The following is a 27,300-nucleotide window of genomic DNA, read 5'->3' as shown; positions in this document are numbered from 1 at the left end:
TTTTCGGGCCTTCAGTATCGTTTGGATAACCGCCTCTGAGAATCCTTTGGCCCTCAGGAGTGATGCTTCAAGAGCCACGCCGTCAAAGCCAGTCTGGACAGGTCCAGGTAGACACAAGGGTCCTGATCGAGGAGGTCTGGGCGTTGAGAATGTAGAAGAGGACGCTCTATGGACAGACCCTGCAGGTCTGAAAACCAATGCCATCTGGGCCATGCTGGAGCGACTAGAAGTAGTATTCCTCCTTATTGTTTGAACTTCCGTAGTACCCTGGGCAGCAGTGACACTGGAGGGAACACGTAGAGCAGCTGTAAATTCCATGGAATTGCCAGCGCATCCACGTACGCTGCTTGAGGATCCCTGGTCTTGATCCGAAAACCGGAACATTGTGATTGTATCGAGACGCCATCAGGTCTACACCTGGTAGGCCCCACTTGTTCACTAGGAGTTGAAAGACTTCCTGATGAAGACTCCACTCTCCGGTGTGCACGTCCTGACGACTGAGGAAATCACCCTCCCAGTTGAGGACTCCCGGAATGAACACTGCTGATATAGCTGGCAGATGGCGTTCCGTCCAACGAAGGATTTTATGACACTTCCATCATTGCCATGCGGCTTCGAGTACAGCCTTGATGGTTTATTTACACCACCGTGGTAGGCGTTGTCTGACCGTACTTGAACAGGCCTGTTCTGTATCAGAGGCAGGGCGAGAGACAAAGTATTGAACACTGCCCGCAATTCCAGAATGTTTATCGGGAGGAGTGATTCCTCCATGGTCCACCGACCCTGGAAAGAGTGTTGCTCCAACACTGTGCCCAAACCCCTCAGACTGGCGTCCATAGTCAGTAGGACCCAGTTGGGGATCAAGAAGGGACGGCCCCTGCTCAACTGCTGGTCCTGTAGCCACCAGGTCAGCAACAGACGAACCTCCGGAGTCAAGGAGATCATGTGAGACCTCACCCGATGAGGCAGGCCGTCCCTCTTGGAAAGGATTAACCTCTGTAGAGGGCGGGAATGGAATTGAGCGTACTATACCATGTTGAAAAATGACACCATAAGGCCCAGTACTGGCATCGCCGAATGTATCAACACTCTTGGGTGAGAGAGGAAGTATATGATCCTGTCCTGAAGTTTCAGGACCTTGTCTGGAGGCAGAAACAGCCGTTGACTGTGTGTGTCCAGTAGTGCCCCCAGGTGCACCATGCTCCGAGCAGGGACCAGCCAGGACTTCTTCCAGTTGATGAGCTACCCGTAGGCTTGTAGGAAGTTTACCTTCAGTTGTAGATGACTGAGGAGGACATCGTGGGAGTTTGCCAGAATCAGCAAGTCATCCAGAAACGGCAGGATCCTGACTCCCTGGCGAGGGAGATGAGCCGTCTTCATGGCCATAACCTTGGTGAAGATCCGAGGGGCCGTGGCCAGTCCAAACGGCAGAGCCTGGAATTGATAGTGAAGTTAGCCAATAGCAAACCGAAGATATTGCTGACGCAATATGGCAATAGGTATATGCAGGTAAGCATCTTGTATATCCAGGGATGCCATATAGTCTCCGGGTTCCAAAGCCAGTACAATGGAGCGCAGTGTTTCCACACGGAACTTGGACACTCTCACAAACTTGTTCAGTGATTTGAGGTTGAGTATAGGTCAGAAAGACCCATTGGGTTTCGGGACTAGAAACAGGGTCGAGTAGTATCCTCTGCCTCTCTGGGACAGAGGTACCGGCACTACCACTCCTATATCCAGGAGGGAACAGACAACCATTTGTAGAACTTGCGCTTTTAACGGATCCGAAGGAATAACCATTGTGCAGAACTGGCGAGGGGGACGTCTCTTGAAAGAGACTGCGTACCCCCGAGAGACAACTTCTCGCACCCATGGGTCTGAAGTGGTCATTAACCAGCCCTGGGTGAACCGTAGAAGTTGGCCTCCCACCCTGGGGTCCCCCATGGGAAGGCCTGTCCTGTCATGCAGCAGGCTTGTCGTGTTTAGAAGCAGGCTGACAGGCAGCCCAGGATTGTTTTGCCTTGGGCTTAGTGGTTTTTGGAAGCACAAGATAATCTCGAGTATGCCTGACCTTCGCTTTCCCTTAAGGCCAAAAGCAGGGAAAAGTGGTGCCTTTTGCCTTTTGTGCAGAAGGAGTAGCATTTGGGAGGACCAATGGGATCGTGGTCACGTGATTGAGGATTTGAGTCACGTGTGTTAAGAACGTCCTTCTAAATTCTAGAAACAGCATCGAGTACTTCCCAAGAAGGGAACAACAGAATCTCCGATCACGTGACCGGGATCACGTGCTTCAGTCGGACCAATGGGATTGTAGCAAATCCGGATCACGTGCTACACAGTATCACGTGAACGGCTTTACTTGAATTTAGTTTTATGTTCAATTACAGTATCAATACTCGTTTTAGGGTGAGATTCACCTTGATGGAAGGAGTAGAATGTTATGATACTAACTATGTTTTTAAACGTATATTTTTAGACGGTTTGCTGTGTTTTTAATTAAGCACTGAACAGGTGCAGGTTATCAATCTATTAAGAAGGGTATAAATAGACACCTAATATACACTGAACTTATGCTCCTGAGGAAGCTGGATCACTCTGTTGCCAGCGAAACGCGTTGAGCCTACTCACCTACCTGGACACCACTCTCTGACATTACATTGGGACTCTGATACTTTTGGCTACAATTGGACACTGTTCCTATCACTGGGAAATTACTACAAATAAAGACCGATCCACACCTGCAGCTAGCAATGGACTCTTCCTAAAGCTGATGCCATCATATACGTCTAATGTGGAACTGGTAATTATTTCTGCTACCGTGAGTGCCATCTGGAGTTTGTCCTAGCCTTAATAACATATGTCTCAGAGAAGAGTGGACTTTTAATATATCTCATCCAGGGAGAGATTATGATCACAAGTGTTATCTATCAGATAATAGGAATCGATTCCTGTTTTTTAATGGTTTAATAAATTGTTATTTTTTTATTCAGCAATCGTCTTTTTATAATTTGTACAGCCAGCGCTGGTATCCTGTGTCTTTTCTTTTTTGGTCTATTGGGGAACTGACCATCCCCTTACCAGCTGCTGCTGACTGCGCACTTACATATTCTTTATTTCTTTATAGCATTTGGGAGAAAGGCAGTCATAGCAGCCGCCAATTCAGACCCAATTTTTAATTAGGTATTCCCCAAAGAAGATGTTTTCAGTAAAGGGGAATACCTCCAAGGACTTTTGGAGTCCAGTACCACCTTCCATGACCTCAACCACAGAATATTGCGAGCCAGGACAGACGTATTCGACGCCTTGGCAACTAACACACCTGCCTCAGTGGACACCTCCTGGTGTAAAAAAAGTGGCGGTGGTATTGTGAGACAGGGAATGCCTGGCATTGTCAGATATATCCTTGGGCAGCTCTTCCTCTAATGCCTGATCCAGTCATCAATCTATTTTACAGCACCAAGAGGACGCAATCATGGTCTATGTACAACGCCTGTAAGGGAGTAACAGACTTCAGGCATCCCTCCACACGCTTACCTGTCGGTTCCTACAGTGAGGGGACAGTGGTGACAGGCAGAATGGATGACACCCGAGATGGGTGACACATGAATTCAGTAGCAGTGAATCACCTAATTATTATATAACTCTGCAGGGAGAGGATATCGAGCTAATGCCCGTTGTAGACAGGGGGAATGTCTTCCCTGGATTAGACCAGGGGTCTTGTCAGATGTACACATAATGGTCAGATTGTGGCAACAGAGCTTAAATTACCCTCTGACGTGTGAACATACCAGTTTGCTTAACCATAGTAGGGGAATCCTCTTATCATCAGTGATTTGTAGGATTTCCTTACCAGTAACCACAAGGGCATTGGTATCATTTAGCAATGGAAAATCCTTGTCAGAAACACCTAATATAGGTACTGACAGGACAGCATGTTCCCCCTCTCTTCAGACAAAATATCTGAGAGATTATTGAATAGGGATGGAGGAAGCAGCCCGCTTAGATGACCCAGATACACGAGAGTGACCTGGAATATGGTTTTGCCTGACCAAGGAATGAGTCATACACTACAACCTTTGAGGCAAAATTTTCCCGCCCAAAGCGGAGTAACCATAGGGACATTAGTGACTGTAATGTTACAGGTGGTCCCATAGGGGGCAAAAAGTGTTCAACTAGAGTACCCAATAGGTTTGAGAATGCAGCCCAGGTTGGTTCCTGATTGGTTACAGGAGCTGCGGACTGACTGGGAGACGTATGGGACATAGTACACAGACCATCATACAAAACTTCCCCCTCAGGCAAATCCGTTGCGCATGCTCTGCAAGATGCAGAAGCGTCCCCAGATTTACTGCCCTACATATTAGACATTATACACAAATGCAACAGAGAGAGGTTTAGTACGATGAAGCCAGACAGAGTACAATACCTGCGAATAAATCCTGTAGCATGTAACTGAGCACCCAGTACACAACACCTGCAAATAAATCCGGTACTAGGTGACTGAGTACCAAGTACACAACACCTCCGAATAAATCCGGTATTATGTGACTGAGTATACAGTAGAATACATGTAATAGGTAAATACTGTGACGCACTATATATTGACCCAGACGCACCTAGTCCCCTAGGGTACAGTATACAGTGATAGATATATCTGGGATACACCGCAGCGAAATCACATAGCAGATACAGGCACACATAGTCACGTTTACAATACAGATAATTATTTTCATGACAATAAAATTGCATTGATTATATATATATATATATATATATATATATATATAAAACCAAGCGCGGTCTGAGACCGGATGTATATATCAGAATACTCGTACAATATATTCTGGAACAGGTACACTTGTTCTTAACTAACACTTGTTCTTCACTAACGCTGTCTTAATATCAACATGTACTGTAGACTACTTAAGTGTTGGTAAAACCACGGCACTGATATACAGGCGGGTTTACAAAGGAGACCTTGCCCTGCAGTCCCAGAGACCAGTCGCAGCTATTCTTATAAAATGGCACCCAGCATTTCAGTCAGGGAGTGAGGGAGAGTGTGAGGCAGCTCCATTGCGGGAACACCACTGGTAGATGGCGCCCTGGGCCGGGGAAAGGGCTACAGGTCAAGCGCCTTCTCCTCTGTGCTGGACTTAACTACCTGGTACTATGGAGTCTTAATAAAGTGGACATTAACATATCCGACCTGTACTCCTCTGCTCTGGTGGATATAGTGGGGTCCCTGACCAGTTACAGTGTCCACGCCAGCATTGCAGTCCGTCTCCTAGACTGCGACCGTGTGCCTAGAGCCGACGCGTCTCCGCCGCAAGTACCCGGGAAAAGAGCCAGCGGGAGTATGCGACGCCGCTGGGGAGGTGACGGAGCCGCAGCACAGAATGTCACCCTGACATGTAAGTGCTTCTGCCCTTGAAGTCTTCTTAAAAAGCTTTTCAGGGCTGCTCCAGTGCAGCCCCCCCTGTTAAGTGACCTGCCCTACAGGGCACCAACTCGAAACTGAGCTCCAGTGCCTGGAGGCAGAGTTATAGAGGAGGCCCCAATGCATCCTGGGACAGTCAAAAGCTTTAGCCTGTTGGTGCCTGGCACGTTCGACTGGAGCGGCCGCGCAGGGCGCCGGGTTTTTATGGGCAGCTGGGCATTTCTAATGTGGTGCAAGCCATCAGCCAATCAGAGCTAGCGGACTGGCAGCGGCGGCTCCTGATTGGGTGCCGGACTGCAAGCTTTGATTGGCTCTCAAACTGGCGCCATATTTGAGATGCTGGCCGCTGGAGATGGTCACGGGAGACTGGAGAACCGCAGAGTCTGACCTGGACACATCGCAGTTAGCCGGGGTGATGAGGGTGGGGTGTGGAGTCAGTCGCCGCCTGGGTGTATTGTCCGATAGTTGCGGCGGTGCCTGGGAGGTCGGAGCTGGGGCTCTATCAATCCCAGCAGTCTCCATCTGCCTGCCCCAGTGCCCAATAACCCCCAGACGAGCCCACTCCGTGCACCGAGGGGCTTCCCAGCAGCCACATCCCTGGACCCTGACTATTTCCAGTGTACAGGCGGGGCCGGGAGGATTACCTGGGTCAGCAGGAGGAGTGCTGCCCACCGTCAGAGGGAGCCGAGAGGCTATGTTTCATAATGAGTAAGGCTGTGGCGCTGCCAATGTGACTGGTTCAGGTGGCAGCGGCGGCGGATACCTGCAGATCCTGTCCTCGTCTGGCCCACTGCACCATCACCAGCAAGGACTCTGCTGCGGAGCAGCACCACCAGGCAACTACCAGCTTCCTCTACTCCCCACCACATGGACCCGGCACCAGAGCCAGCTGCAGCCTACACTGGGGCGCCCTCCGGTAACCACTGTTACACCCCCTGCTCTTATACTTCCACTGTCCTGTGTATAGTGTGCTACATGTCTGTGTCCTTCTCACTGTCCTGATGTGCACCAGAGCTTTCCTCCCCTACATGTACAGCTTATATATATGTGTGTATTGGGGAAAGGATCCGACAATGCAGTATTTTTAAAGTCGGATTGACATTGTCGGAACCGGGGCCAAAACCTGTCGGATTTGGCCGCGGAGTCCGACAGAACACGTGGATCCATGTCCACTCCGCCAATCCATGTGGTTTCCGACAAGTCAGAATTGACGACTTGTCGGAAAAACAGCAGCCCCTTTGAATAGGTCGGACAAGTTTCCGACCTAAAAAAGTCGGAAACTGCCGTCTTTCCGACAAGACGGCAGTTCCGACTACAACTGAATACCCCCCATAGACTAATTTTCAGCAAAAAAGACGCACAATGCTAGAAGATCCTCGCGTGACTTGGCGTGCCAAGAGGAGCTGTTTGGCGTGACTGCAGCAAAGACGTATGAGGACATATCTGTATGTATAGTAATGAGATAAATCATTACCATGCAGTAAATTGTGGGGCAGATTTATTAAGCCTGGTGAAGTGATAAAGTGGAAGGCGATAAAGCACCAGCCAGTTAGCTCCTAACTGTCATTTTTCAAACCCTGCCTGTAACATGGCAGTTAGAAGCTGATTGGCTGGTACTTTATCACCTTCCACTTTATCACTTCACCAGTCTTAATAAATCTTCCCCGGTGCCACTCCATCCCCACCTACTTGCACCAAAATCCTTGGTCAGCTCTGAGGTGATGGAGGTCACCTCCGCTTTGTTTTTTGTTTTTTTTTTTAATATGGTACCATTCTGTTATGCACACCAGTGCCTGCAGGAATGTACTGGTGTCTGAACTGTTATGCACACCAGTGCCTGCAGGAATGTACTGGTGTCTGAACGGATAGGGATGCAAAACAAATGAACTCACAGACAGATTGGGGGATATGACATTACGTACACAGAAGGTGATAGGGTAACAAAATAAACACAAAGTGAACAGAGAAGCCCAGAGGCTAAGAAACTGGGTGTCTCCCTATTATTAGGAATGCTCAGATGAAAAAAGCAAGATGTTGTGTTTTAATACGTAGAGAACCCGAAATGCTGTTGCTAAGGGCAACAGCAAAACCCTAAAGGGTTACCAACGGGTGTGGCAGTAAACTCCTTGGTCAGAGATGGAATGATAGACACAAGGAGAGTCTCCACAATCCTAATCCTCACTTGCAGTGCACAGGTTCAGCTTACTGCCACTAAACTGAATACCTGAACACCTTGCACAGTGAGACAGGATTTAGGCAGGCAGTCTGAGAATACAGCCGCAAACCTGCTAAGTTCACAGAGTAGCAAAAGAACCCCAGCAGGTTAAACGACTGACTCCAGTCTTACTGCTAGGTCTGGATTGGCAGAGTGTAGTACCAAATCCCCAGGCCTATTTGCAGTAAGCAACAACAAATACAAAGCTACACAGTACTGGCTAACTTTCAGGAACTGACTAACCAACAAAGATTCAGCAGCATCTGCTTAACCTGAGAAGAGGCCTTATAAAGCAGGTGCTGTCCACGCCCCACTCAGACCTCACAGACTGTGAGCACAAAAACCAGCACCGGATCCCCTGCCGTGCACAGATCCCGTAACCACTGCACAGCAAAAGACCCGAACCGGAGTATCAGCTGCGCTCAGGTTACTCCGCTAGCACTTGTCTCCCGGTTGCCATGACGACGTGGCAGCACAGGGCAGGAGACCCTAACAGTACCCCCCCCTCTGACGAGGGGTCAAAGAACCCCTACCACCGGGTTTATCGGGGAACTGCGAGAAGAAAGAGCGTATCAGTCTGGGGGCATGAAGATCACAACTGCGCACCCACGACCGCTCCTCCGGGCCATACCCCTTCCAGTGCACCAAAAATGACAGCCGACCCCGAACCATCTTGGAGTCAAGAATCCTTTCAACAACAAACTCCTTCTGGCCACGTATCAGAAGAGGAGAAGGTCTTCCACTGGAAGAAGAATTACTAATCGCCCGTTTTAAAAGGGAACAATGAAATGTTTTATTGATACCCAAAGAACGGGGCAGGTCTAACTGAAATGCCACCGGATTGATTACCCTGGTGATCTTATAAGGGCCGATGAACCGGGGGCCTAACTTATGAGATGGCTGTCTCACCTTCAAATTCTTGGTAGACAACCAGACGAAGTCTCCTAATTTGAAGCTGCAGGGTCTTTTCCGCTTATCAAAAACCCTTTTGGTCACTAATGACACAGACACAAGGGCTTTCTTCACTTTCCTCCAAATACCTCTAAGGACAGAAACCACAGAGGAACCACCAGGCGTGGAGTCCAGGGGGTCAAAAGAATTGGCCTTAGGATGATGCCCATACACACAAAGGAAGGGAGAGATCCCTGTAGCAGAGTGAGCCGCGTTGTTATAGGCAAACTCCGCCATGGACAGATGAGCAACCCAGTCAGTCTGACACTTGGAGACATAACACCTGAGGAACTGCTCCAAGGACTGGTTCACCCTTTCAGTCTGCCCATTAGACTGCGGATGGTAGCCTGAAGACAAGCTGACAGAAATCTGGAGATCGGAACAAAATGCCCTCCAGAATTTGGCCACAAACTGGGATCCGCGGTCAGAGACCACATCAAGTGGCAACCCGTGGAGACGCATAACATGCAGCATAAATGATTCAGACAGGCGTCTGGCCGATGGCAGCCCAACCAGTGGAACGAAGTGCGCCATCTTCGAAAACCTGTCAACGACAACCCAGATGGCTGTCATCCCCGAGGATTTGGGCAAGTCCACCACAAAATCCATTGAAATGTGGGTCCATGGCTTAGATGGGATAGAGAGTGGATGTAATGGGCCAACAGGAACCCCTCTAGGAGTCTTATTTCGGGCACAGATGTCACATGCCCGAACCCACTGATCCACATCATTAGCCACCGAGGGCCACCACACCGCCCTAGATAGCAACTCCCGAGTTCTGGCAATACCCGGGTGACCTGCCGACCGGCATGGAATTCCAGGAACACTCGCTGTCTTAACCTAGGAGGCACAAACAAAAGACCTACCGGAAGGTCTGGAGGAGCCTGCTCCTGTGCTCTAAGGACTAATGACAAGAGGTCCTGGGTAATGCCCACTTTAATACATGATGGGGACACAATGGGCAACGGCTCCTCGGTGGTCTCCTGGATTGGAGCAAAACTCCGCGAGAGCGCATCAGCCTTGATGTTTTTTGACCCAGGGCGATATGTTATCAAAAAATTAAAGCGAGCAAAAAACAAAGCCCATCGTGCCTGCCTGGCATTGAGACGCTTCACTGACTCTAAATATGCCAGATTCTTATGGTCGGTGAGAATTGAGACCACAAACTTAGCCCCCTCAAGCCAGTGTCTCCACTCCTCGAGTGCATCCTTAATAGCCAACAATTCCCGGTTACCCACGTCATAATTCATCTCGGCAGGCGAAAATTTACGGGAAAAGTAAGCACAGGGATGAAGGCGATTATCAGACACTCCCATCTGAGAGAGCACTGCCCCAATACCCATCTCAGAGGCATCCACCTCCACCACAAAAGGACGCTCTGGATCTGGGTGTCGCAGCACCTTGGCCGAGACAAATGCCCTTTTGAGACGGGCAAAAGCCGCTTTAGCCTCACAAGACCAGTGAGCAACATCCGCCCCTTTCTTAGTGAGTGCCACCAAGGGCGCCACTATAGACGAAAATCCAGCGATAAATCGTCTATAAAAATTCGCAAAGCCCAGGAAACGCTGAAGCGCCTTCAAACTAGTGGGCTGCACCCAATCCAGGACTGCCTGTACCTTGGAACCCTCCATTTGGAAACCTTCTGGGGAGATAATATATCCTAGAAATGCGATTTGCTGAACTTCAAATTCGCACTTCTCCAGCTTCGCCCCAAGCCGGTGGTCTCTGAGTTTCTGGAGGACTAAGCGTACATGCTTCCGATGTTCCTCCAGGGAATGGGAGAAGATTAGGATGTCATCTAAGTATACAACTAAGAATCTATCCAGATATTCCCTGAGTACATCGTTCATGAAATCCTGGAAGACTGCCGGGGCATTACAGAGCCCAAAAGGCATCACCAAATATTCATAATGCCCTGAGTGGGTATTAAAGGCAGTCTTCCATTCATCCCCCTCTCTTATTCGGATTAGATTGTACGCCCCGCGTAGGTCAATCTTAGAAAAAATGGTGGCAGTACGAAGCTGGTCAAACAAGACCGAAATGAGAGGCAGTGGGTATGAGTTTTTAATCGTGATACGGTTCAATTCCCTGAAGTCGATGCAGGGTCGCAACGAACCGTCCTTTTTACCCACGAAGAAGAACCCCGACCCAACTGGAGACTGTGAAGGTCTGATAAATCCCTTAGCCAAGTTCTCCTGAATGTACTCTGCCATAGCCTGAGTCTCAGGACGTGACAGGGAGTACAACCTGCTCTTGGGAAGCTTAGCATTTGGCAACAAATCAATGGCACAGTCATAGGGGCGATGGGGAGGTAGTACTTCTGCTACTTTTTTGGAGAACACGTCCGCAAAATCTGCATAACACCCTGGCAATCCTGGCAAACTTAGCTGCGAGAGCCTGACTGGAAGGCTCAAGCAACTCCTGAAACAATCAGTACCCCAACTAAGAATCTCCCCAGAGACCCAGTCAAATTGAGGATTGTGGGCCCTTAACCAGGGTAACCCCAACACCAATGGGGCAAAAGTACAGACAGTCACATAAAAGGACAATTTTTCAGAGTGTGTGGCTCCAATAAACAAAGAAATCTGGCTAGTGCAAGAGGTAATTTTACCTTGGGATAATGGTTCCCCGTTTAACCCACAAATCTCAATTTCCGATGCCAAGGGTACTAAGGGAACAGAGTGTTTCAGGGCGAATTGGCGGTCCATAAAAATCCCGTCGGCCCCACTGTCCACAAAGGCCTCAGTCTTGACAGTTTGACCGAGGATCTTCAAGGTCACCGGAATGATAAAAGTCTTCTTGGGAAATTCTGACTTCTGGCCTGACAGGATATTTCCCATCACCCTCAGGCCCTGAAGTTTTCCGGCTTTTCTGGGCATGATACTACCACATGACCTTTATTCCCACAGTACAAACACAACCCCTGCTGTCTCCTCCGCGTCTTCTCACGCGAGGAGAGGCGGGTAGCCCCAATCTGCATAGGCTCCTCGGAAAATTCCTCAGAGTCTGAGGTTCCCTTGGGAAAGAAGGAAACCTCGGTCTCCCTTTCAAGCCTACGCTCTCTCAGCCGTCTATCCACCCGGATGGATAACTGCATGAGCTGATCCAAGCTATCAGGCAAGGGATATTGGCCCTCATTCCGAGTTGTTCGCTCGGTATTTTTCATCGCATCGCAGTGAAAATCCGCTTAGTACGCATGCGCAATGTTCGCACTGCGACTGCGCCAAGTAACTTTACTATGATGAAAGTATTTTTACTCACGGCTTTTTCTTCGCTCCGGCGATCGTAATGTGATTGACAGGAAATGGGTGTTACTGGGCGGAAACACGGCGTTTCAGGGGCGTGTGGCTGAAAACGCTACCGTTTCCGGAAAAAACGCAGGAGTGGCCGGAGAAACGGTGGGAGTGCCTGGGCGAACGCTGGGTGTGTTTGTGACGTCAACCAGGAACGACAAGCACTGAAATGATCGCACAGGCAGAGTAAGTCTGGAGCTACTCTGAAACTGCTAACTCGTTTGTAATCGCAATATTGCGCGTACGTCGGTCGCAATTTTAAGAAGCTAAGATTCACTCCCAGTAGGCGGCGGCTTAGCGTGTGTAACTCTGCTACATTCGCCTTGCGAGCGAACAACTCGGAATGAGGGCCATTGTACCAGTTGGTCTTTTATCTGGTTAGAAAGACCTCTTCGGTACTGGTGTCTCAGGGCTGGGTCATTCCACTGGGTATCATGGGCCAACCTCCGAAACTCCGTACAGTAAACCTCAACTGGCCTTCGCCCTTGCTTAAGGATCGAAATCTGAGCCTCGGCTGAGGCCGTCTTGTCAGGGTCATCATACAACATGCCCAGTGCCGTAAAAAAAGCATCAACACTTTTAAGCGACGGACAGTCAGGCTGCAACCCATATGCCCAGACCTGTGGGTCTCCTTGTAGCAAGGAAATCACTATGCCCACCCGCTGAATCTCCGACCCTGAAGACTGAGGCCTAAGCCAGAAGTACAGCTTGCAGCTCTCCTTGAAACAAAAGAACTGCAAGCGATCTCCAGAAAAACGATCCAGGAGATTTACTTTCGGCTCCTTAACCCCTGAAGGTGCTGCTGCTGCGGGAGTTCCGCCAGCGGCCTGGGACGTGTGCATTTTAATGGACAAATCATTAAATTGTCGAGTCAGGACCTGCACCTAATCGACCACCTGTTGCAACGTATTTTGAGGGGTATGCTCCATATTCCCACAAAATTTCAACAGGAGTATTAGGCTGCTGAATATGTTATGCACACCAGTGCCTGCAGGAATGTACTGGTGTCTGAACTGTTATGCACACCAGTGCCTGCAGGAATGTACTGGTATTTGAACTGTTATGCACACCAGTGCCTGCAGAAATGTACTGGTGTCTGAACGGATAGGGATGCAAAACAAATGAACTCACAGACAGATTGGGGAATATGACATTACGTACACAGAAGGTGATAGGGTAACAAAATAAACACAAAGTGAACAGAGAAGCCCAGAGGCTAAGAAACTGGGTGTCTCCCTATTATTAGGAATGCTCAGATGAAAAAAGCAAGATGTTGTGTTTTAATACGTAGAGAACCCGAAATGCTGTTGCTAAGGGCAACAGCAAAACCCTAAAGGGTTACCAACGGGTGTGGCAGTAAACTCCTTGGTCAGAGATGGAATGATAGACACAAGGAGAGTCTCCACAATCCTAATCCTCACTTGCAGTGCACAGGTTCAGCTTACTGCCACTAAACTGAATACCTGAACACCTTGCACAGTGAGACAGGATTTAGGCAGGCAGTCTGAGAATACAGCCGCAAACCTGCTAAGTTCACAGAGTAGCAAAAGAACCCCAGCAGGTTAAACGACTGACTCCAGTCTTACTGCTAGGTCTGGATTGGCAGAGTGTAGTACCAAATCCCCAGGCCTATTTGCAGTAAGCAACAACAAATACAAAGCTACACAGTACTGGCTAACTTTCAGGAACTGACTAACCAACAAAGATTCAGCAGCATCTGCTTAACCTGAGAAGAGGCCTTATAAAGCAGGTGCTGTCCACGCCCCACTCAGACCTCACAGACTGTGAGCACAAAAACCAGCACCGGATCCCCTGCCGTGCACAGATTCTGTAACCACTGCACAGCAAAAGACCCGAACCGGAGTATCAGCTGCGCTCAGGTTACTCCGCTAGCACTTGTCTCCCGGTTGCCATGACGACGTGGCAGCACAGGGCAGGAGACCCTAACACATTCTTCTCCAAAAACATTGTTTTTAGGATGGTTTGATACAATTTTTAGTAAACAGAATGTACATATAAAAGTTCCAAGTTCCAATAAATTCATTTTAAGGTTTGGTAGCTTTAAGAGTTGCGTGGGAAGCACATGTGACACTCACATCCACAGTAATGTACCCTCTTTGCCCCTCTTCTGAGTGATACGGATATAATAGATAATAATAACACAGCAGACATGTTATCCAGTAACTGGTAAGTTATGTCTTCTCACCAGATACTCTATCATACCAGAGGCTAACATAGGCAAACGCAGGAGGGGTTTCTGGTCGCATGGAAACCCACCTCCTCTTTGCAAGTGGCTCTTATTATGACAACAACAGCAATGGTATATAATATGATTACTGGAGCTGCCGCCAGATCATGCAGTTTAAGGGACAAAGCAGAGCTACTGCACATGCCCAGTGTTAGCAGCTTCTTCTGCCAAGTTTGCTGTATGTGTGGATCTGAGTCCTCCATCAGTGTTCTTGACCAGAGAGTAGCTACCAGGAAGAAGAGACAGGAGCCTTACCACGAGGTGGGAGAATGTGTGCTTAGAAAGTGCAGTACTGGTTCTATTATGTTTTATCTTTTCATGACCACTTTGTTTGATACAGCCTATACTAGAGACCATCTATAGTGATAAAATAAGATTTTACTCACCGGTAAATCTATTTCTCGTAGTCCGTAGTGGATGCTGGGACTCCGTAAGGACCATGGGGATTAGCGGCTCCGCAGGAGACTGGGCACAACTAAAGAAAGCTTTAGGACTACCTGGTGTGCACTGGCTCCTCCCACTAAGACCCTCCTCCCGACCTCAGTTAGGATACTGTGCCCGGAAGAGCTGACACAATAAGGAAGGATTTTGAATCCCGGGTAAGACTCATACCAGCCACACCAATCACACCGTATAACTCGTGATACTATACCCAGTTAACAGTATGAAATATAACTGAGCCTCTCAACAGATGGCTCAACAATAACCCTTTAGTTAGGCAATAACTATAAACAAGTATTGCAGACAATCCGCACTTGGGATGGGCGCCCAGCATCCACTACGGACTACGAGAAATAGATTTACCGGTGAATAAAATCTTATTTTCTCTGACGTCCTAAGTGGATGCTGGGACTCCGTAAGGACCATGGGGATTATACCAAAGCTCCCAAACGGGCGGGAGTGTGCGGATGACTCTGCAGCACCGAATGAGCAAACTCTAGGTCCTCCTCGGCCAGGGTATCAAACTTGTAGACTCTTACAAAAATGTTTTAACCCGACCAAGTAACAGCTCGGCAAAGTTGTAAAGCCGAGACCCCTCAGGCAGCCGCCCAAGAAGAGCCCACTTTCCTCGTGGAATGGGCTTTTACAGATTTAGGGTGCAGCAGTCCAGCCGCAGAGTGTGCAAGTTGAATCGTGCTACAGATCCAGCGAGCAATCGTCTGCTTAGAAGCAGGAGCACCCAGCTTGTTGGGTGCATACAGGAGAAATAGCGAGTCAGTTTTCCTGACTCCAGCTGTCCTGGAAACATATACTTTTCAGGGCCCTGACTACATCCAGTAACTTGGAATCCTCCAAGTCCCAAGTAGCCGCAGGCACCACAATAGGTTGGTTCACATGAAAAACTGATACCACCTTAGGAAGGAATTGGGAACGAGTCCTCAATTCCGCCTTATCCATATAAAATACAGATAAGGGCTTTTGTATGACAAAGCCGCCAATTCTGATACACGCCTGGCCGACGCCAAGGCCCACAGAATGACCACTTTCCACGTGAGGTATTATAGCTCCACGGATTTAAGTGGCTCAACCCAATGCGACTTCAGGAAATCCAACACCACGTTGAGATCCCACGGTGCCACTTGAGGCACAAACGGGGGTTGACTATGCAGCACTCCCTTAACAAAAGTCTGAACTTCAGGCAGTGAAGCCAGTTCAATTTTGGAAGAAAATCGATAGAGCCGAAATCTGGACCTTAATGGAACCCAATTTTAGGCCCATAGTCACCTCTGACTGTAGGAAGTGCAGAAATCGACCTAGCTGAAATTTCTCCTTTGGGGCCTTCCTGGCCTCACAGTACGCAACATATTTCCGCCATATGCGGTGATAATGGTTTGCGTTCACTTCTTTCCTAGCTTTAAATAGCGTAGGGATAACTTCCTCCCGAATTCCCTTTTCCTTCAGGATCCGGCGTTCAACCGCCATGCCGTCAACGCAGCCGCGGTACGTCTTGGAACAGACAGGCCCCCTGCTGCAGCAGGTCCTGTCTGAGCGGCAGAGGCCATGGGTCCTCTGAGATCATTTCTTGGACTTCTGGTTACCAAGCTCTTCTTGGCCAACCCGGAACAATGAGTATAGTTCTTACTCCTCTCCTTCTTATTATTCTCATTACCCTGGGTAAGAGAGGCAGAGAAGGGAACACATACACCGACTGGTACACCCACGGTGTTACCAGAGCGTCCACAGCTATCGCCTGAGGGTCCTTGACCTGGCGCAATATCTTTGTAACTTTTAGTTGAGGCGGGACGCCATCATGTCCACCTGTGGCCTTTCCCAACGGTGTACAATCATTTGGAAGACTTCTGGATGAAGTCCCCACTCTCCCGGGTGGAGGTCATGTCTTCTGAGAAAGTCTGCTTCTCAGTTGTCCACTCCGGGAATGAACACTGCTGACAGTGCTAACACATGATTTTCCGCCCATCGGAGAATCCTTGTGGCTTCTGCCATCGCCATCCTGCTTCTTGTGCCGCCCTGTCGGTTTACATGAGCGACCGCCGTGATGTTGTCTGACTGGATCAGCACCGGCCGGTGTTGAAGCAGGGGGCTAGCCTGACTTAGGGCATTGTAAATGGCCCTCAGTTCCAGAATATTTATGTGTAGGGAAGTCTCCTGACTTTTCCATAGCCTTGGAAGTTCCTTCCCTGTGTGACTGCCCCCCAGCCTCGAAGGCTGGCATCCGTGGTCACCAGGACCCAGTCCTGTATGCCGAATCTGCGGCCCCCTAGAAGATGAGCACTCTGCAGCCACCACAACAGCGACACCCTGACCCTTGGAGACAGGGTTATCCGCCGATGCATCTGAAGATGCGACCCGGACCACTTGTCCAACAGATCCCACTGGAAAATCCTTGCATGGGACCTGGCGAATGGAATTTTTTCGTAAGAAGCTACCATCTTTCCCAGGGCTCGCGTGCATTGATGCACCGATACCTGTATACGTATTAGGAGGTCTCTGTCTAGAGACAACAACTCCTTGGACTTCTCCTCCGGGAGAAACCCTTTTTATCCTGTTCTGTGTCCAGAACCATACCCAGGAACAGTAGGCGCGTCGTAGGAACCAGCTGCGACTTTGGAATATTCAGAATCCAGCCGTGCTGTTGTAGCACTTCCCGAGATAGTGCTACTCCGACTAACAACTGCTCCCTGGACGTCGCCTTTATAAGGAGATCGTCCAAGTACGGGATAATTATTTCGGCCATTACCTTGGTAAATACCTCGGTGCCGGGGACAGACCAACGGCAATGTCTGGAATTGGTAATGACAATCCTGTACCACAATATTGAGGTACTCCTGGTGAAGAGGGTAAATAGGGACATGCAGGTAATCATCCTTGATGTCCAGTGATACCATGAAATTCTCCAGGCTTGCAATAATCGCCCTGAGCGATTCCATTTTGAACTTGAACCTTCGTATATAAATGTTCAAGGCTTTCGATTTTAGAATGGGTCTCACCGAACCGTCTGGTTTCGGTACCACAACATTTTGGAATAGTAACCCCGGCCTTGTTGAAGGAGGGGTACCTTGCTTTCACCTGCTGGAAGTACAGCTTGTGAATTTCCGCCAGTACTACCTTTCTCCGAGGGCAGCCGGCAAGGCTGATGTGAGGTAACGGCGAGGGGGAGTCGCCTCGAACTCCAGCCTGTATCCCTGTGATACTATTTGCAGAACCTAGAGATCCACCTGTGGGCAAGCCCACTGGTCCCTGAAGTTCCCGAGACGCGCCCCTACCGCACCTGTCTCCACCTGTGGAGCCCCAGCGTCATGCGGTGGACTCAGAGGAAGCGGGGGAAGATTTTTGATCCTGGGAACTGGCTGCTGGTGCATCTTTTTTCCTTCTTCCCTTGTCTCTGTGCAGAAAGGAAGCGCCTTTGACCCACTTGCTTTTCTGAAGCCGAAAGGACTGTACCTGAAAATACGGTGCTTTCTTAGGCTGTGAGGTAACCTGAGGTAAAAAAATTTCTTCCCAGCTGTTGCTGTGGATACGAGGTCCCAGACCATCCCCAAACAATTCCTCACCCTTATAAGGCAGAATCTCCATGTGCCTTTTACAGGCAGCATCACCTGTCCACTGCCGGGTTTCTAATACCCTCCTGGCAGAATGGACATTGCATTAATTCTGGATGCCAGCCGGCAAATATCCCTCTGTGCATCCTTTATATATAAAACAACGTCTTAAATATGCTCAATGTTAGCAAAATATTATCCCTGTCTTAGCGTATCAGACCACGCTGCAGCAGCCCTATTTATGCTGAGGCAATTGCAGGTCTCAGTATATAACCTGAGTGTGTAAATACAAACTTCAGGATCGCCTCCTGCTTTTTATCAGCAAGTTCCTTCAAGGTGGCCGTATCCTAAGACGGCAGTGCCACCTTTTGACAAACGTGTGAGCGCCTTATCCACCCTAAGGGATATCTCCCAACGTGACCTATCCTCTGGCGGGAAAGGGTACGCCATCAGTAACTTTTTAGAAATTACCAGTTTCTTATCGGGGGAAACCACGCTTCTTTACACACTTCATTCATTCATCTGATGGGGGAACAAAACACTGGCTGCTTTTTCTCCCCAAAAATAAAACCCCTTTTATGTGGTACTTGGGTTCATGTCAGAAAATGCGTAACACATTTTTCATTGCCGAGATCATGTAACGGATGTTCCTAGTGGATTGTGTATATGTCTCAACCTCGTCGCCACTGGAGTCAGACTCCGTGTCGACATCTGTGTCTGCCATCTGAGGTAACGGGCGTTTTTTTGAGCCCCTGATGGCCTTTGAGACGCCTGGGCAGGCACGGGCTGAGAAGCCGGCTGTCCCACAGCTGTTACGTCATCCAGCCTTTTATGTAAGGAGTTGACACTGTCGGTTAATACCTTCCACCTATCCATCCACTCTGGTGTCGGCCCCACAGGGGGCGACATCCCATTTATCAGCCTCTGCTCCGCCTCCACGTAACCTTCCTCATCCAACATGTCGACACAGTCGTACCGACACACCGCACACACACAGGGAATGCTCTGACTGAAGACAGGACCCCACAAAGTCCTTTGGGGAGACAGAGAGAGAGTATGCCAGCACACACCAGAGCGCTATATAATGCAGGGATTAACACTATAACTGAGTGATTTTTCCCCAAATAGCTGCTTGTATACATATATTGCGCCTAAATTTAGTGCCCCCCCCTCTCTTTTTAACCCTTTGAGCCTGAAAACTACAGGGGAGAGCCTGGGGAGCTGTCTTCCAGCTGCACTGTGAAGAGAAAATGGCGCCAGTGTGCTGAGGGAGAAGCCCCGCCCCTTTTTCAACTGACTTTCTCCCGCTTTTTCTGGAATACTGGCAGGGGTAATTTTACATCTATATAGCCTCTAGGACTATATATGATGTAGATTTGCCAGCCAAGGTGTCATATATTGCCCTCAGGGCGCCCCCCCCAGCGCCCTGCACCCATCAGTGACCGGAGTGTGAGGTGTACATGAGGAGCAATGGCGCACAGCTGCAGTGCTGTGCGCTACCTTGGTGAAGACCGAAGTCTTCTGCCGCCGATTTTCCGGACTCTTCATGCTTCTGGCTCTGTAAGGGGGACGGCGGCGCGGCTCCGGGAACGAACACCAAGGTCGGGTCCTGCGGTCGATCCCTCTGGAGCTAATGGTGTCCAGTAGCCTAAGAAGCCCAAACTACCACCTGTTAGGTAGGTTCGCTTCTTCTCCCCTTAGTCCCTCGCTGCAGTGAGTCTGTTGCCAGATCTCACTGTAAAATAAAAAACCTAAATATACTTTCTTTCTAGGAGCTCAGGAGAGCCCCTAGTGTGCATCCAGCTCAGCCGGGCACAAGAATCTAACTGAGGTCTGGAGGAGGGTCTTAGTGGGAGGAGCCAGTGCACACCAGGTAGTCCTAAAGCTTTCTTTAGTTGTGCCCAGTCTCCTGCGGAGCCGCTAATCCCCATGGTCCTTACGGAGTCCCAGCATCCACTTAGGACGTCAGAGAAATATTAATACTGTATTCCATACAGTATCCAATGTATAAAAAGACCAATGGTTACATTAATGTCCATGGTCGGGACTAGGTTCTTCTGCTGCTCTACAGACTCTGGCACTTGCTCCAAAGTTCCGCAGAGTGGGAGATTTTAGACTGACATTTGGAAAGTCCCCTTTAGAAATCCTGCACTTGCCACTGGCTAACGTGCCGTTAGGCTGTGCAATCACTCCATACTGGCAATCTCATAATATCATCTGGTGCTTCTCTGTAAAGGTAACATGTGGCAATGTCTAAGGCCTATGAATACATCAAGTTGCCCACCACTGTTTTCATTAATGTTGCATTACATTATTTATGGTGTGTGTTATAATGTACCTTTATTTAGGTCATCTCCAACAGCACCAGGTCCTTCTATATGGAACAAATCTGCAAACTGTGCCAACTCTTTCTTATAGTGCTCAATCTGATCTTTTGTGATCTATGAATAAAAAAAAAATTGCAAAGTGTACTTTCAGGTTCATATAATGCATGTGCATGTACAGGGCTGCTATCAGAAATTGTAGGGCCCGGGACTGACAAAATAGACAGGGCCCCTACTCTCCCAAAAAAAAAAAAGATTCTGTTGCACTGCTCCACCCCTATGTGATATCATACATTGGGACGTTACATATAGGTGGAGTGTTGTGGACCTACAGGAACGGTTCACAGAGAGCTGATGCACAGATAAGGCTTGTTTTAAGAAGTAGACCCTGCGCATTAGCCTGTTGTTGATTTACAGACTGGTGCAGCTCTACAGGTATTAGCTGAAGGAGCCATGGGTGGGGCCCCCTCTCTGTAAGGGCCCGGGACACCAGTCCCCACAGTCCCCCCCTGATGGCTGCCCTGTGCATGTATATCACCAAGTACAGATGGTATAATGGTTAGCATTACTGCCACACAACACTGAAGGCCTGGGTTCAATTCCCACCCATCATGAGCCCTAACTGTGTGGAGTTTGTGTATTCTCCCCATACTTGCATGGGTTCCTCTGGGTACTCCGATTTCCTCCCACAATCCAAACTGGTAGGTTAATTGGCTCCCAACAAAAATTGTGTGTGTGTGTAGGCAGTCTAGATGGGCCAAGTGGTTCTCATCAGCCGTCAAATCCTATGTTACATTACCATAAAACATATTCTTATAATACGGTATCTTGTGTTGGAAATACATATTGCATTATAATCACCTGGGTGAATGTCCTTTTCACTTTTCCAAGACTACGATCCACCTGCTTTGATTCCTGAAACAGATCTTCCCAGATGTGTGTTATTCTCTCTGACAAACTTTTCTCTTCTTCATTAAACTAAATAGGAAATTTACATTATGTGGATTATACTGTGTAAGTAATACAGTTTGGAAGTAATAGCACACTGAAATTCAGTAACTAAACTAATTGCTATTCTACAAGATATGAAGTAGTGTTATATAATAAGGTCCAGTAAGGGAAAAGCACAATAGAGGCATTAAGGGGTATATTCAATTGCAGTCGAAAACTGCCGTCTGTCGAAAAGACGGCAGTTTTCGACTTTTTAAGGTTGAATCCTGATTCAACCTATTCAAAGCTTTTCGACAAGTCGAGGCATTCGACTTGTCGAAAAGCACGTGGATCGGCGGAATAGCTGCCGATCCACGTGTTGATGTCGAAAACGGGGCCAAATCAGTCAGGTTTTGGCCCCGTTTTCGACCATCTCAATCCGACATCAAAATGACGTCGGAATGAGATGGACCCCTTGCCTCCTCTGGGTCCCATCTAAATTCGACTTGAAAAAGTCGAATTTTAGATGGGGTTGTCGGATCCATTCCGACAAATACATGTCGGAATGGATCCGACTTTAATTGAATAAACCCCTAAGTCTTCTATCCACAAATAAATGAATAATTGTGGTTGCTTGGTGATACGATCTTACACAAAGACAAAGTGCATAATTTTCTACAGTCAGTTTAAGGAGCGATGTTACTCAAGGTACTGTAATAAGGATGGCAATAATGAAGTTATTTTTATAATTTTGCTCCAAAAGAACTGTCCAAGTTGCATGGTATCTTTCATCCAGACTGCTCTGAACACTGGACTTTACAGATAACAATTTTCTATTTTTGTTAGCACCTTGCCCTACATATACTAAAACAAGAATTTTTTCATTTGCATTACACACTTTACTGAATCCATCGGTTGACACAGGTATAGAGGGCACAGTCAGGAGTCTGGGAACTTTAAGTAGCCTCAGCAAGTCTGAAACTTGTAATAGGGTCATATATATATATATATATATATATATATAGTACCAATGTAGACCACACTCTAGCCTCAATGTTAACTGCTGGGGTAGATTCATTCAGATCTAGGATGTGTTATTTTAGTGTTCCCTTTATTTTTTTGAGCAGTGTATATATATATATATATATATATATATATATATACATACACACACACACACCCGTAGTGTCAATTACTTGGATGTATTGGTCAGGATTGTTGATGGTCAATTGCAAACTGAGCTGTACCAAAAACCCACAGACAGGAACACACTGCTGCACGCTGACAGCTTCCACCCCAAGCCCTTAAAATTCGGACTACCCTATTCGCAATTTTTGCGAGCAGTGAGGGTGTGTAGTGATCTAGCAACAGCTAGTAAGCACATTGATGATATGATTATTAAATTCAGACACACAGGGTATGATCTTGATAAATTGCCTCAGGCCAAAAGTAAAGCTTTACATGTGATTGCAAGTCCCTTTTGACTACTAAAAGCAGGGAACCTGGAAATAAATGTATGCCCTGGGTAAATCATTACAATGCATGAAGTAGTGGAATCACTAAAGCAGCGAAGACATTGTGGCCTATTTTAGGAACCGATAAAGACCTTAATTTGGGTGATACACAAATTATGCCATCTTTTACCAGGGGCAAGAATATTAGAGACTAGGTAGTCAGAACCGATATTACGGGACTACAGGCATCCCAAAGTGAGCAAAATACTTTTCTGTCCCTCAAAAAAGGCTGCTTTAGATGCTTGAATTGCACCACATGTACATCCTTATGGGTAGGTATATTTTTCTGTAATCCTTACAGTGGTAAAAGATATGAGTCTCTTGTACTACCAAATTCATTATTTATTTAATCACATGCCCATGTGGTCTGCACTATGTCGGTAAAACCAACCGGACATTATGAGAACGAATGGCAGATCACAAATTAGCCATAAGGAATGCTCTGATCAGCCTGTAGCCCGGCATTTTGTTCAAGCCCGACATAGTGTAGCATGTCTGAAATATATGATTATTGATCATGAACCATGGAGACTACGGGGTGGCAACAGATCACTCAAACTGCTGCAAAAGAAATCGAAATGGATTCATGAATTGTAGACGCTAGCCCCTCAGGGACTTAATGAAACCTTAGGCCTGTATTGTTTCCTTTAATTAGTATTTAATCCATCTATATGATGTTGCAGTGGCTTTGATGCCACTTTGACATAGTATATGCATGCTTCTTTTTGTGCATATAGTATCATTTAGCGGGGCACATTGTGTCTCTATGTTATGTTGTATTTTTGTTTGCTCTGCTCAGTTCAGTTAAAAACTTCATTCGTTTTTAATATATCTGTCATTTTTCTATTGTATGTTTGTTCTATTTCTTATCATTGTATAAGGTATATATTGTGGCAGCCGTTTCTTGCATAGGAATACCACAAGATCCACATACAGTGTTTAGCATTGCTATGTATGCTTAATTCACACGTGTGTTGTTGTAACTGGTTGCCCGGGCGACGAGGCGAGGGGTGTTGATGTCATTAGTGGGCGTCCTCATCCCGGACCCACGCCAGAGCGCGTTTGCACATGGTGGGGACCTTTTATAAGGCATGTTCACAATTGTATTTGTTGTAACCTGAGGACGAAGTAAAACTTTGAAACTTTGTTGCCGAAACCTGCTTTATCGTGTGGTTATTACTGAGTGCCGCCTCTACTGCTATATGTTGGACCTGTCACCGACGGGAACCTAAGAGGGCACCGGGTCAGCTATCTGGATAATTGGAGTGCTGCCAGCAGCGCATGTGTAGATAGATAGACAGATATGTTGCATAAACATTTTTTGCCAAACTATTTCTAATAAGATAATGGTTTGTTGAAAAATAAAAACTTCAGTGCACTTGCTAGATTACAACTAGCGTGACCTTGTTGTACTGAGAGCCATTCATATTTCTGTAGCTTTCACTCACCTCAATATTGTACATTGTCAAGGTTCGGTATCTCTCTTGGATATCTTGAATTCGCAGTTCGACCATTAGAGACATATCTCTAATGTCTGCTATAGTAGCAAGTACAAATTTGAGATCTTCAAGTGTGTCTGGAGTTTGCATTAGGTTTAGAGACAGCTTCTACAATACAGAAAAGCTTCAAAAGGTTAGCTATGAAATACATATATAAAAAACCTGGAACATAAGTCGTGTACAGTTTAGATTTATGTGCACCTCACAACTGTTTTATAGGTTCTGCATAAAAGAAAACTTAAAAATAAAATTACTGTTATAAAATAATAAACAAAAAAAATGCAGGAATGGAAGTTTAAAAATGGAGAATTCTGGTAGACTTACCATGGTTAACTCTCTTTCTGCGAGGTACACTGGGTTCCACAGGGAATACATTGGGGTGTAGAGTGGGATCTTGGATCCAGAGGCACCATCAGGCAAAGCTTTGACTGTCCCAGGATGCATTGGGGCCTCCTCTATAACCCCGTCTCCAGGCACTGAGAGCTCAGTTTCGTTAACCAGTCAAATGCAGGAGCAGGTAAAAGAGAAGGCAGATGTTAGTCACATAGAACCACAATCTCATGACAGGAGAGGGTTCTAGCGCCTAATGCCATACAACCCAAAGAAGCAAGGTGCGTCAGGGTGGGCACCCTGTGGAACCCTGTGTACCTCGTAGAAAGAGAGTTAACCATGGTAAGTCTACCATAACTCTCCTTTTCTGCAGCAGGGTACACTGTGTTCCACAGGGAACACATTGGGGATGTCCTAAAGCAGTTCCTCAAGGGAGGGGACGCGCCTTAGTGGGTAATAGAACCTGGCGTCCAAAGGAAGCATCCTGGGAGGCGGAAGTATCAAAGGCATAGAAACTAATGAATGTGTTCACTGAGGACAATGTAGCCACCTTGCACAATTGTTCTGGGGACATGCCACTGCGGGCCGCCCAAGTAAGTCCAACAGACCGAGTACAATGGGCTTTAACTGCAGCAGGAGCTGGGAGTTCAGTCTGCGCATAGGCTTGTGCAATCACCATTCTAATCTATCTGGCCAACGTTTGCTTATTCGCAGGCCAGCCACGTTTGTGAAATCCAAACAAAACAAAAAGGGAAACTGACCTCCTGATAGAGGCAGTCCTCGCCACATAGATACGTAGAGCCCTAACCACATCCAAAGAACGTTCTTTGGGAGACAAATCCGAAGAGACAAAGGCCGGAACCACAATCTCTTGGTTAAGGTGAATAGATGACACCACCATAGGCAAAAAACCTGGGAGAGTTCGTACAACTGCCCGGTCCCAGTGGAATATGAGAAAGGGTGGACGACAGGACAAGGCGCATAAGTCCGACACCCGTCTTGCAGAGGCAAAAGCCAGCAAAAACAGGACCTTGGCTGTGAGCCATTTAAGGTCCACCGATTCAAGAGGTTCAAATGGAAACTCTTACAGAGCATTCAGCACGACAAATCCCATGGAGCCACAGGAGGGACATAGGGAGGCTGAATCCGAAAAACGCCCTGAATGAACGGATGAACATCAGGTATAGAGGCAATTTTTCTCTGAAACCAAACCGACAAGGCAGATATACAGTATGAACCTTGAAGGAGGCCAGACAAAGACCTAAGTCCAGGCCTCTTTGCAGAAAAGCCAGTATTCTGCAAGATCTGAATCCATGGACATCATAATTCTTCTCAGTGAAGTAAGAACGCTGCTTAAGGATCCCTTGTCCTTGATCTGAGACCGGAACCTTGTGATTGTGTCAAGACGCCATTAGGTCTACGTCCAGTAGACCCCACCTGTCCACTAGGAGTTGAAAGACGTCTGGATGAAGACTCTACTCTCCGGCGTGTATGTCCTGACGACTGAGGTAGTCCACTTCACAGTTCAGAACACCCGGAATGAACACTGCCGATATACTCAGCAGATGGCGTTCTGACCAACAAAGGATTTTTGACAGTTCCTTCATAGCCATGCGGCTTCAAGTGCCGCCTTGATGGTTTATGTATGTCACTGTCGTGGCACTGTCTGACCGCACCTGAACCGGTCTGTTCCGTATTAGAGGCAGGGCGAGTGATAATGCATTGAACACCGCCCTCAGCTCTAGGATGTTTACTGGGAGGAGTAACTCTTCCTTGGACCACCCACGATGGAAAGAGTGTTGTTCCAACAACGCTCCCAGACTGGCATCCGTCATCAGGAAGACCCAGTCGGGGACCCAGAAGGGACGGCCCCTGCTCAATTGCTGGTCCTGGAGCCACCAGGTCAGTGACAAACGAACCTCCGGAGTCAATAGGATCCTTTGGGATCTGATCCGATAAGGTAGGCCGTCCCATTTGGCAAGAATTAATCATTGCAGAGGACGGGAATTAAATTGAGCATACTCCACCATGTCGAATGTCGACACCATCAGGCCAAGTACTTGCATCGACGAGTGAATCGACACTGACGGATGAAGTGTCTTATACTGTCCTGGATTTTCAGGACCTTGTCTGGAGACAGGAACAGTCTTTAAATGTGTGTGTCCAGAAGCGCCCCTAGGTGCACCATGCTCTGAGCTGGGACCAGCGAGGACTTCTTTCAATTGATCAGCCATCTGTGGGCTTGTAAGCAACTCACCGTCAGTTGTAGATGACTGAGGAGGACATCGTGGGAGATCGCTAGAATCAACAGGTCGTCCAAGTACAGCAGGATTCTGACTCCCTGGCGACGTAGGTGCGCCGCCATCATGGCCATAACCTTGGTGAAGATCCGAGGTGCCGTGGCCAGTCCGAGCGGCAGAGCCTGGAATTGGTAGTGACTGTCGCCAATAGCAAACCGCAGGAACTGCTGATGCGATATGGCAATAGGAATATGCAGATAAGCATCCTGTATATCCAGGGATACCATGTAATCTTCGGGTTCCATCGCCAGAACAATA

The 27,300-nt window shown here is 47.8% G+C and overlaps 1 protein-coding gene across 2 annotated transcripts in view; it reads right to left on the bottom strand.

Annotated features, from left to right (window-relative positions):
* Window positions 1-27,300, bottom strand: part of DNAH10 (dynein axonemal heavy chain 10) — a 712,041-nt gene that overhangs the window by 275,191 nt on the left and 409,550 nt on the right. For both annotated transcript variants that reach the window (XM_063964569.1, XM_063964570.1), the window contains 3 exons: window positions 24,362-24,520; window positions 21,331-21,447; window positions 20,484-20,586 (listed from right to left, as the gene is read on the bottom strand). In XM_063964569.1, the coding sequence (XP_063820639.1) occupies window positions 20,484-20,586; window positions 21,331-21,447; window positions 24,362-24,520 (379 nt within the window). The remainder of the gene's footprint in view (window positions 1-20,483; window positions 20,587-21,330; window positions 21,448-24,361; window positions 24,521-27,300) is intronic.

Source organism: Pseudophryne corroboree, chromosome 1 (genome assembly GCF_028390025.1).
Source record: "Pseudophryne corroboree isolate aPseCor3 chromosome 1, aPseCor3.hap2, whole genome shotgun sequence".
Taxonomy (NCBI): Eukaryota; Metazoa; Chordata; class Amphibia; order Anura; family Myobatrachidae; genus Pseudophryne; species Pseudophryne corroboree.
The sequence above is the reverse complement of the archived record's forward strand: the minus strand, read 5'-3'. Positions and strand labels throughout refer to the sequence as shown.